The sequence below is a fragment of the Myiozetetes cayanensis genome, unplaced genomic scaffold, assembly GCF_022539395.1.
Source record: "Myiozetetes cayanensis isolate MyiCay16 unplaced genomic scaffold, myiCay2020 scf5-8, whole genome shotgun sequence".
NCBI classification, from domain to species: Eukaryota; Metazoa; Chordata; class Aves; order Passeriformes; family Tyrannidae; genus Myiozetetes; species Myiozetetes cayanensis.
In genome coordinates this window covers 84,066,811-84,079,217 of record NW_026087742.1, presented here as the reverse complement: position 1 = coordinate 84,079,217, position 12,407 = coordinate 84,066,811, and the positions used below count along the sequence as shown (strand labels likewise).

The window sequence follows — 12,407 nt, the reverse complement described above, 5'->3', positions numbered from 1 at the left end:
GTGTGCACAACTAGGCAGGGCTTGTCTCATGGAGCTGCAGAACCAGCAACCAGGTCTTGACAAAAGCTGTGGCAGAAACACAAAGGATGGGAATAACTTTATGGGTTATAGACAAGCAGGTATCAGTGCAGAGGCTGGAGTATAGTGGCTGGAGCAATACAGTAAGTCCAGTCAGTTGTTTGAAAAGTCTGTGCCTACCAAGGCAATCAAAGGATGGCTGAGGGGCAGAGGTGGAGGGGAAAATACAGCCAGTGGAGAGCTGGGACCAACAGGCTTACAAATTAACATTGGAAAGCAGAAGGAGAGGTGCCAACAGAAAAGATCCTGGTGAAAACTGAAAGGCTGGAGAAGGCTCAGGCTCTCAGGAGTGAACCCAGCATTGAAGACCATACTCCAGCACACACATGGACAGTGGAGTTGGCAGAAACACTCCAAATCAGTGGCAGGCTATTGGCATGTGGAATTCTGTGGCCTTTGCCATGTTCATAGCAAACGTTTGTGACATTCTCATTCATTGCAGGAATATGCTGGAATTGTGAAAGCTGGAGACGCAATGTTGTTGAATGTGCTTATACTACCAGTAAAAATATTTTTCTTCCCTAATTCCATGAGTAAATTCAAGGAAAAAAGCAAAGAAGTATGATATATTTGCACTAGAGAAAGTGGTGTTTAGCATATGCTTCAAGTCTCTGAAAAGAATGCATTGAACATGCTGCTGATGTACCATGTGGAAGATCATGCCTTGCACTTGCAGAAGAATCTGTAATGGGAACAAAAAGATATTAAAAGAAATACTAGTTACTTATGAAATCACATCTAGAAAAGACTGCAAAGAGAAAGCTGTGATGTTACTCAGTTTGATTTAGGATTTCATGTCTATAAGCCTGTACAGAGAAATAGGAGCTAACTGGGGTTTGGACTTGAACTTACCATTTTTATAACACAGAGTTTTTAAACTTCTTGGTTTCCACAGGACTCACCAGAGGTGGGTAGCAGACTGGGCTTGGTTCTGATTGTCTGTCTTTTCAGACCAAAAACAGGGACTCCAACACCTCCTATCAAGGTTTTTATGGAGAAAACTACGGGTTTGAAGTTGAGATAAACAGATAAGTGGATAGGTAAATAGATAAGATTATAGCCCACGTAAACAAGTCCCTGCTGTAGAGGTGGAGGAAAGACTAATTTCTCAATCGGCAGTAACGTGCCAGCAGCAGCCTGGCTGTTGTGTGAAACCTGCACAGCTCAGTCCAGCAGAAAGGGGCTTTTGCATTCCTGATGGGCTTTCCAGGCAGGCGAGCACTGCCCACCCAGCCCCCGGGGAGGGAGGGGCTGGCGGGGAAGCCCATCAGGAGTGCCCTCCACTGGTGGAAGGGGCGACTTCTCCACCCACTGATTCACCTCCCACACTGTGCTGCCCTTGCTGTGTGAAAACTGGGTGTCCAGCCCAGCCGCTCTTCTAAACTTTAACAATACAGCCACTTTGAATAGACAAATTATCCCAGCCTACAGTAGGGACAGGTGCATTCTGGCAAATTTTAAGTGTCTATGCAGAAGTCACAGGTCTGAACTCCCAGTTGTAGTCCCTGGAGGTGAAGGGTCAGTGCAGTCAGCAGACTCTCAGAAGGAACACCCAATCACGGCCTTGCTGTCCACTGCAGGATGAGATTAAAAACTCTCCAGACTGTATCAGCTGGAGTAAATAGGCCTCCACATCCCAAAACAGAGAGAACAGACACTGTGCTCGCAGGTGGAGACCTTCAGCGTAGACACCTGGATTTAGTGGGGATGAAGCCTTAGGTGACACAGCTGAGCATTCTTCCGGAGGGAGAGGTCTACCTCTTGTGCACAATGCACGGGAAGAGGGAGATACCTTTGCAAGGAGTCTTTCTAAACAGGAGCAATTTTTTCCCCTTAAGGCAGGTGTCCACACACATCACCCTGAGGCTGTTCTGCTGTTTCTCCGTGTTTCCCAAAGCTGCACTGGGCAAACGCACACCAGGCTCAGACAAGCCTGAGTCCAGCTGTGGCTGAACTCCTTCTTTATCCGTCTCTTCTGTTCCTTTCTCCTGTTTTCTACTTGTTTGTTCCTGGCTCCTCCTCTTGTGTCCTACCCCTGTGTGGGCCTGTCTGCATGGATGGTGAGAGAAGCACGAGCAAGCAGAGCTGCTGAAAACACAGAAGCAAAAACACCCCTTTGCTGAATACCAACGTGAACCAGCATAACTTTTGTCAGGTGATAGGGAAATCTAGTCAATAGCTTATATCTACAAATCATCTAGCTGTAGTAAGGGTGACAACTGGCAGACTTCCTCTGCGGTTGGTAAACAGGAACAGTACCATTATCCAGCAACACTGACCACTCAGTGGCAAGCTAGCTGTTCGATATTGATTTGCCATTTTGAATTGACCATCTGAGAAGCCTGTGCCAGTGTACGTCAGAGCTGAACAAAGCAAACTTGATTAACAAGTCCAGGTCGCATGGGGCTTTGGGCAAGGTGTCCCTGCCCATGGCAGGAGGATTGGAACTAGGTGATTTCTAAAGTCCCTTCCAACCCAAAACATTCTATGATTCTATGAACCATCAAACTTTAATGAAACATTCGATTTCCAAAGCACAGGAACAAGCAACCCCTCCAGGCAGGGCTGCAGCAAGAAAAAAAGAGAGGAAAACTCTGGCAGGCAACCCCATGATTTTTTCTTTCAGGTTGAGGCTAAGAGAGAACTAGTGGTTCATTCAGTCCCCAGTGCTATCAAACAAACCTACCCCACACTCTATAGCAGCAGTGGGATGGCCCACAGGAAGAGTAGAGCATCCATGAACTTTTGTTCCTTGCTCACAGCGCACGCTGTCAAGGAGACAGACGCATATCCCGGCCCTGTTGTCTGTGCCTGGATCCACTCTGAAAGGCTCCACGCAACAGGTCATGGGATGTGGCCAGGGAGGGATGCAGATAACAACAGTACTCTTTTAGCTCTGGGCCCTGAAGGGTGGCATTCACTGCCTGCCCGACACTGCTCCCCCTCCAACACTGCTCCCGCTCCTGGCCATAGCCCCTGGCAGTTGCAGTTGCTTCACATGCCAAATGCTGCCCATCTGCACGGGCCAGGGAGCCACTGGACATCTATACCTTGCTTCAGGGGCACAAGGACAGCAGTGTCTAGGTGATACTGAGAGGTCTATCAGGGCCGTCACATTGCTCTCTGTGTAAGAAGATGCAAATACAAGAGCAAACGCCCTTTTGTGCAGGAGCACCCACGTCAAAAGAAGCATGAGACAGTACTTATTTCACAAAAGGAGTTTCATGTTCAAAAGTCAACCCATATCCTTAGGGTTAATCACAACTCAGCTGAGGCAATTACAAAAATAAACCTTTATCTGTGTGGATTTCTCATCTACATACAGAAACAAATACTGAATGGCACAAAATTCTCTATCTCTCTGCACCTATGCCAGCCTCCACATGTATTCCAGAGTAACCACATATGCCCCTTCTCCACTTTCCCATCCTGCACTGGTCTGGTCTCAAGTGGTACCAGAAAAATAATTACTCCAGGACAGTTACGCTCGTGCCCACGCAGAGACAAAACTCAGTCTTAAATGGGGCTATGGAGTCATTATTTCTGTGTACAAGGCAGGGAATGATGTCTGTAATGGAGACAAAACTGATTTAGTCAAACTGGGAAGTTTTTTGAATTTTTTCATAAAAGGAGGTATTTGACTGCTATGATTTTTCAGTAAAGTTTAAAAGTGGTTCACAAGGTTTTTTCTTCCCATCAAAGTTAAGTATTTCTCTCCCATTTTTTTCCCATATATAGTGTATAATTAATGGCAATATGTAATTATAATTAATGATACACACATACTTGATACATAGTTCTGCTAGGAAAGTTATAACATTATTACACATTACCTAACATGTCCCAGCTCTAATTCACAGACTCAGTTGTGTTGGTTTGGTTGAGCAGAAAACATGTCCATCTCTACAGGGTTTAACTCAGCATTTGCCAAACTGGTGAAAAGAATTTTCTTTCCAGACTCTTTAAAGCAGAGCTGTCTCTCATAAGCTCACCTGTAAGAACATCTCATTATAAATCCTTTTCTCCACGTTGGACTTGAACAGAGGAGAGTGCATTTCACAAGACACTCACTTTTATCTCACTTCAGGTTTTGTTTCTGACGTTTTACTCTCCACTGATGTAACTCCATCAGACTAAAAGCCATATCGAAAGGAAAACAGCTCTGCACCATCACCAGGGATGATCTCCAGGGACCATGGCCAACCTGGCATTTCGGAGTTACATGCAAATGCTTATCTCTGAAGGGTGGATCTGGTCACATAGGGTGCTCAGGACTGCTCAACGCTGAGAATACTAACTCCATCTTAGGGGTAGGAAAGCATCATTTCACTTCATGACAACTCGTAACTCACCAGATGAAAGTTTTCTCTCATGCCAAAATCCCACCCCTATATAGTATAGGTCCTTCTCAGAGCAGATGGTCATCCCCAGGGTGGCTTTTCAGGCTAGTTGATGATTAAACCAGAGCAGATACTTTGGAACTGCTCCCAACATAGCAGTACCATCATTATGATATTATTAGGAACTGCTGTCTTCATCAGGCAACAAACAAGTTAATGAAAACTCATTAAATGAACCCAAAACTAGTCATGTCAGTAAATGAGTGCTCAGTATGTTCAATTCACCTCTTTCCCGAAAGCAGCAGGAAAAGTGGATTTAGGCTAGGTAGAAGGGGCACTGACTACTCCTGCAAATGCTACTGCCTCAGGGTTGTTTTGACACCATAAAGGAACCTGAATCTCCCAGAGGTGCCACAGAGAGTTGTTTTACCATCTCCCATTAGGCCTTAGCAGCAATTGTTACCACTCCATAAGGGATGAGGAGGTGATACAGAGGGCAAGAACGAAGCCTCGGTTGCATCAAAGAACTCTCCTTGGAGATCGCTTTCATCAATGCAGCCTATGTGTTGAAACAGCTTTTCTGTGCAACACAGAAACTTTGATCTCCTGACTCCTGGTCCTATGCCTTAACCACAGAGGAAGCTTAAAAATCTCCCACAAGCTTTTCCTCCCTGGTCATGCCTATAAACGGGTATTTTATCAGTACTGCAAACTGCCTGGGACCATGCAAGACCATCCTGGAAACACAGTATCAATATGGTACTGACATCCTGCAGCATGCAGGCAGTTTCATTTGTGGAGTCCAGACCGGGAAGCAAACCCAGGACTGAAGTCAAAACCAATTTCACTGCAGTTTGTCCTGTCTTCTTATCCCTTTTTATTGAATCTTTTATTTCCTATCTCTCTGCGTGGCAACACTTGCTATCCTACATGCCCGTGTGCCACAGGCACTGAGTGCCAGCTACCAGTGAGATCTGTGTGAGTGTGTGTGGCACGTTGTGCTGGCTGCTGGCACAAGTGGGGTCTTGACATCAGCTGCTGGAACAGGCGGGGTTTTACCTCCTGGGTGGGACTGGCTGTGTCAGTGTCCTGTGAGTGTCCATGCCCAAGCGTGTGTCTCTGGGATACACGCACAGCTTCACCACTGGTTGAACCTGCAAAGGGGAAAGAGGCAGCCACGTTGCTGCCCCAGGGTCCCTCAGAGTTCAGGCAGGAGGGTCCTGGGTCAAGGGGGCTGGAAGAGACAGCCACACTCTTAACATCTCTTAAAAATACTGTAGCAGTCAAAATAACCCACCACATTCCTGTCACTCTGTCAAGGTCACACACACCCAGGGAGACCAATATCCTCCCAGGTATCTGGCTTCTAGACCATACCAGCCATTGTACAGTATAATTTCTTCCTCTAGGGATTGTGGTTTGCTCCATCATGCAACAGGTTTGTGCTATTAAATTGTCACTCCATTGCAGGGACAGAGGCAACATGACCATTCCCTGGGTACCACCAGCCTAAATCCCCCATCTCCCCTACTGCTATCGACAACTCATTGTACAGTAGGTCCACATGTGCAACTTGAATGTCTTCCTTTGTTCCAAAATGAAAAATTCTAAAGGTTGCTGGGCAGTATTCCACATGGGTTACTCGTACCACAAGTACCACAGATTGGAGCCTGGTCAGTGTCTCTGCAAGGAAGCAGCAGTCCCTAGGATCACAGGAAAGAATGTGCCTCATTTGCACTCCACAGATCATTTCCTTCCAGTCAGTTTTCCCCCCTGTCCTCTGCAGAAGCATGGAGGAAGACCAACTCACTCAAGCCAGCCCAAATCTCATTCAGTCTCCCAACACAAGTATTTCATGCATTTGATTTCTTTCTCCTGCTGTGCACAGCACTTTGTAACACATTGATTTCTGCATCGCTCAGGTCAGACAGCCGTTCTCCTACCAGCTTCATTTTGGACATGGTACCTGTTCTCCACAGTGTTTCTAGGTCAGTGTGATGGAACCAATGAAAAATGTTAGAAGCAGCAGAACCAGAAAGGACATGTGTGGCAGTCTTGCTCAAAAGTCTTTCCAGTTTAGGAGGGACCTTAATGATTTTCCTGAAGCTTTACCTGTAAAATTTTGATTTCACAATTTTTTTTCCCCCCCTGTGAGTTGCTGCCAAACAGGATAACAATGCTCAGCCTACCACTAAGACCAAAAAACATCAGCACTTTTTGCTCTTGCACACTTACCAGTTGTCACAAGGAAAAAAGAAAGTTTATACTCCTAATTTGGACTTTATTTTCTAAAAGTGCTGTAACCCATCCCTATTAAGGTTTATCATCAATACTAAGTAGATGCAAGTGCCCATTAAGTTTCTTTTCACTTAACAATGACCACTTTAAAAAGAGAATCTCAGAGTATTTTATATCATGTTCTCCATATCACGTCCTCCTTTATGTTATATCCATGTCCTCCAAACAGACTTCTCAAAATGCTTCTGCTGAAACCTTTTTCAGGTCGTGCTGCTAGTCCACCACATGCAAACTCACTGGAGAGAGCTGATCAAGGATGACCACAGTCAGGAGACAACCGAGACAATTCTACTCTGTGTTTCTGAGAATCTTTGCATAATCATACTTGCTGGCCATCAGATGACTAAATGCAAAGCTGAAGAACCTTGCAGATACACCAGCAGCATTCAAATTTGAGACACGCATAAATCAGCAGAATCTTTTCCCAGTATCAGGAGCACCAATTCATAAATAGTTTGTGTGTCACATTCACAGTTGTGTTGCTTTACTGCAATTTTCACTGAAGATAAGGACATGACACCACGATAGAATATTTTTTCCACTAATTTCACACCTTCAACCCCACTTAGGTAAAAGAATCACAGTGACATGTTTTAGTTCACACCAAATTTTTTAAGGATAAGGTTCATCAAATTAACCTTGAAAGACAACATCTACAGGAAACTCTACATCTGTACAGTTTTCTTTAAACTAAAAGGGGAAAGAAAATATTTTGTCAATGAGATCTCTGGAATCCACTCTTTCCACTTTTTCTAGAAGAGTACTGAATGATTTAGTTTTGCACTTAAGTCTGTTGATTAAGGTGCTTGCAAGGAGGGCAAGTACCTATATATGCTGAAGACTTCTCTGACTAACATGTTAAGGAACGTAAACCATGATAAATGGTTTGTGTCCCCTAAACTCCTTGTTGAGGGTTGAGTCCTTTTCCTTCTTAGACTAGGAATTTGCATCTAAAAGCCCATTAATAGCAAATCCCATTTTTTAACCACTTGAAATAATGGTTTTTTCAAGAACAATAACTGGCTGCTCAGAAATACTATCGCCTATTAAGGAGGGATGGGATCCACCTGTCTAGAAAAGGCAAAAGAATCTTTGGCAGAAGGCTGGGCAGCTTGGTGAAGCAGGCTTTAAACTGAAGGACTCAGGTGGTAAAGTCCACAGTGGCAACCCTCAAACCACCACAACCAACTGGAGAATAAGCCAGGCCAACCAGAGCAGTGACAAATGTTCCTCAGGACCAACACCTCAAGTGTATTTATACCACTGCATGCAGCCTGGGGTACAAACACAAGGAACTGGAGCTCCACACCCAGTTAGAAATTTATTATGTCACAGGAATAACTGAAACATGATGGGATAACTCACATGACTGAAGATTAAAATGGATGGTTATAGGCTATAGGAAATATGGGTGGATACCCATTGAGAACTACAAGGGCATTGTCAGGGTTTGCAGAGGTACAGTTAGAAAAACAAAAGCTCTGTTTGAACTGAACTTGGCCACAGAAATCAACAACCACAAGAAAAGATTCTTCAGGTGTGTAAACAACAAGCAGAAACAGAAGGAAAACACTGGCTTGCTGTTCAACAGGAGAGGTGAATTAGTCACTAGCAACACTCAAAAGGCAGAGGTTCTCAACAATTTATTCACCTCAGTCTTTAGAAGCACTGTTGGGCCTCTTGGCCTTGGGAACAAAAATCCAGGTTGATGCAAACACAGACTCACCATCAGTGAAGAAAGAGTTGGGTGTGAAACTGTTACAGGAGCTTGACCCCTACAAATTGATGGGCCCCGACATTATCCACCCAAGGGTGTTTAAGAGAGCTGGCTGACGTTGTTGTGGGCTCACTCTCCATAATCTTGGAGAAATTGTGGAGATCAGGGGATATCCAGAAGACTGCAAGAAGGCTAATGTCACCCCATCTAAAAGAAGGGCTTAAAAGGATGATCCAGCAAATTACAGGATCAGCAGTCTTGCTTCAGTCCCTGGGAAAGTTATGAAACAGCGCTTCCAGGGGCTATCACAAATCAGATGAGGCCCATGATTTGATAAGGCCAGCACGGATTCACCAAGGGCAAATCGTGCTTTAAAAACCTGATCACCTTTTAGGACAAAATAATTTCTTGGTTGATGTGGGCCGAGTGGTGGACACTGTCTACCTGGATCTCTCCAAGGCTTTTGGTATGGTTTCCCACAGCCTCTTCCTAGAAAAAGTGATGGGTATAGAGAAGTGATTCATGTGGTAGGTGGGGAAATGGCTGACAGGCTGCACCCAGAGGTGGGCTAACAAGAACCTTGATGGGTTGCATCAACACGGACATCACCAGCAGAGACAAATGTAGTCTTTATCCCAGTCAACACCTGTGAGGGCACACCCTACTATGCAAAAAGATGTGGACAGGCTGGAGAAGGTCCAGAGAAGGGTTACAGAAATGATCAGAGGGCTGGGAGGCCTGCCATGTGAGGAAAGGCTGAGAGAAGTTTGTTCAGCCTTGAGAAAAGAAGGCTTTGGGGAGACCTTATCACCATGTTCCAGTATATAAAAGGTGACTACAAAGAAGAGAGAGACTCCTTCTTACAAGGAGTCACATGGAAAAGACCAGGGGCAATGGATACAAGTTAACCTTGTGGAGATTCATATTAGACTGAAGAGGAAAGTTATTCATGGAACAATCTCTGCAGAAAAATGACAGATCCCCTAACATGGACACTTTTAAGATTCAGTTGGACAGGATGCTGAACCATCTTGTCTAGATCGTGTTTTTGCCAATAAAGGTTGGAACAGATGGTCCTTGAAGTCCCTTCCAACATGATGATCTATGCAATGCTGTAAGTCAGACCACAGATGACAAGCATCCCACTGTAAAAAGGTGTCTTGAGACTCTTCTGTTAGGATGGGAAACCAAATAAGGCAGCTTAAGAAACTTCTTTTATGCAGTTCACTAATTAACAATGCAAACAGATTCCTTATATAAACGATACTTCCTTTTACCTTTTCTTGGGAGAAAAACTCTTTACATTCTTTTGCTTTCCTAGAAGCAAGTTATAAGCTTCTCCATCTTATAGTAGTCCATATGCTCCTGAAATGGGGTTTGAAACTCAAGAATGGCAACTGAACTTGGACTGAGGTTTGGGCATGACTCATTCATCGCATTTCCTGAAAAGCTGACTACAGAATCTCTTTGATCAAGCTGGATGCCTACAGGGCTCCAGTGTTACCACAGAGAAGGGCAACAGATGACCACATGAGCACTTCTGTACTAGTTTCTCCACTCTCTACCCCCAGGGGAAATTCAATTCAGCAGCAAAGATAAAAGAGGTTGCTTAAGGTTTTTTTGAGTTTTGTATCTTTGAGACTCAAAAAAGATACAGCATTTTTCATCAGCAGACAGAGTAAATCTGGAGGACAGAGCACAGGCCTGACTCTGGAATCTCCAAAGAGACAGAAGATCAGGACAGTAGCACTTACTGCAAGAGATCTTCAGCACTAAACAGAGGCGTCTAAAGCCAAGATATTTCAAAACTCTGACATCTTAAGAACAAATAGATAGTTTCACCACTATTTTGAAATATCAACTTTGTCTCATGAGTACTTTGAAATAATAGTAACCATATCTAATATTTAAATCTAGTTGGAAGAGAAGTCAAATGCACACACTATAGAACACATTAATCCACTCAGAAGAGTAAAATGTTAAATAACCACATGTATCTATCCTGATAATTAATGAAGCAATGGTATGATGTCACCTACTACTGGATTTTGAAGTAAAATATCAGTGCCTTGGCACAACTAAATCTCATTCTCCTACACTGAAAAAGTAGTGCATACATTGTGTGGTCAACACATAATACCTGCCCAAAGGCCATTGACTTTGATCACTTATTCAAACAGGCCACTCTGGATGCACAGTGTGTCATGATCAAGCCTTGTAAGATGACCTAATCTCAGCAACAATATGTTACGCAAGCATCATCATATTCTTCGACTCACATTCAGGTCCTTGATGACACCTGTCCCTTAAACTTCCTCAAAATTTTTTCCCAGGTATCCAAGAACAAATTTACCATTTACTGACAACAGCTGCCTTAGGAACAATGGCAAAACCACGGTGTTTTGCTACACATCATGTAGACTTGCTCAAGTTGATTGTAGATCATGTTCTGTCTCTGGCAATGCACCTGCAATTGGTGAGCAGCACCAACAACCTTTGCTCAGCAGCTGTAAACTGCAGAAACGTTTCTTAGTAGAGCCATTTCAATGTTCATCCCATGTAGCAGCTGCATTACCATGGAAAAACACATACTGTTTTTCAATGTGGCAGAACTTTTATTTGGAAGGAAATTATAACTTCTGCATTTACATGGCACCAATTATATACAGTACACTTTCCATGATAAGAATTATGATGCTGTTCACAGAAAGTATCAAATTTGAGATAAATAACGCATAAGCTAAAATATACAAACCAGGGGTGGAGGTGAAACTATTGGCCATTTTTAATTATCTATAGAAGAATTTCAAGGAATAATGTTTATTCAATGTTCAAAAACTTTTAACAAACTTCTAGTAAAGTTAATTGAAATATTTATAATACTATTCAGTTGTTGCACAGTATTTCCAATATACAATCAAGAAGATGCACAGAACACAACACTTAATATGAAAAAAACCTATTGCACCCACAATTTAAAGGTTTCACTGCCTTTTGGATGCTGCACTACCATATTTATATAAACATTTACAACACTTCAGTAAACACAAAGGTTCTAAATGTAGTGCAGCATTATGGGGGGCCACTTTCAGCTCTTAAAATAAATGTTAAATGCCCATATACTGTGCCATTTATTTTAAGCTGATGGTTTAAGCTGTAACCCTTAACTCCTACTGTGAGTAGCAAACACACTTTCCCCATGTTCAGAAGATTACCATCCCTCTGACTATATAGTCTATATTCTGAAACCTAAACTGTCCTTGGCTTCATTGTCATTTTGGCGTTTTGCCTCAGTGCTTGTGACAACTATTCCTTATATTACTTTTCAATGTCCTGTTAAGTAGTCCTGTGTAGAATCTGAAGCAAAAGAATCTGCATCTTCATTATCAGAATCATCACTACTGTCATCAGCTGCTGGCTCTCCTGTCAGTGCTATTCGGGCATAGTCATCAGTGTCTATAGACTTGCAGAAGTGAATGGCATACTTCAGCTTTTCCTCTAGTACTTGCTTACAGGAATACCTGGGCAGCTTCAGGAGGAAGAAGCATGTGTACGACTCAGGAAGGAAGTGGTCTGGAGGATTGTATTTATCTAATACCTGTTAAAAAAGAAAAAAAAAAAAAAAAAAGGCATAATATTTTTAATTCACTGTCCAAACCACAAATGAGTATCAAAATAATAATTGAGATTTTTTTTGAAACAGGATATTATATTTTTGATTCTGATGCTGATGTTCCTTAAAAGACAAATAAAAGGCTAAATCCATTTTCCCTACACAAAGTAAATAAATAAAAACAGACATGTATGAGTTGCTTTGATTATGCATATGTGGTGTATTACTTCAGCAGATATCAAAACATGATTTGAAGATAGGGGGGGTTTAATTTAGCTGAAATTATTAACTAAGCTGAATGAAATGCTAAATAAAGGCCAGCAAAAACAGTTGAGTAACAGTGGAAAACTATCAAAATCCA

General features: G+C 42.9%; 1 protein-coding gene across 3 annotated transcripts in view; it reads right to left on the bottom strand.

Annotated features, from left to right (window-relative positions):
- Positions 1-11,025: 11,025 nt before the first annotated feature.
- The window catches only part of HERC2 (HECT and RLD domain containing E3 ubiquitin protein ligase 2), a 105,722-nt gene continuing 104,340 nt past the window's right edge, over positions 11,026-12,407 (bottom strand). For all 3 annotated transcript variants that reach the window (XM_050331532.1, XM_050331535.1, XM_050331534.1), the window contains exon 93: positions 11,026-12,031. In XM_050331532.1, coding sequence (XP_050187489.1) covers positions 11,759-12,031 — 273 coding nt within the window. In that variant the 3' untranslated portion in view covers positions 11,026-11,758. The remainder of the gene's footprint in view (positions 12,032-12,407) is intronic.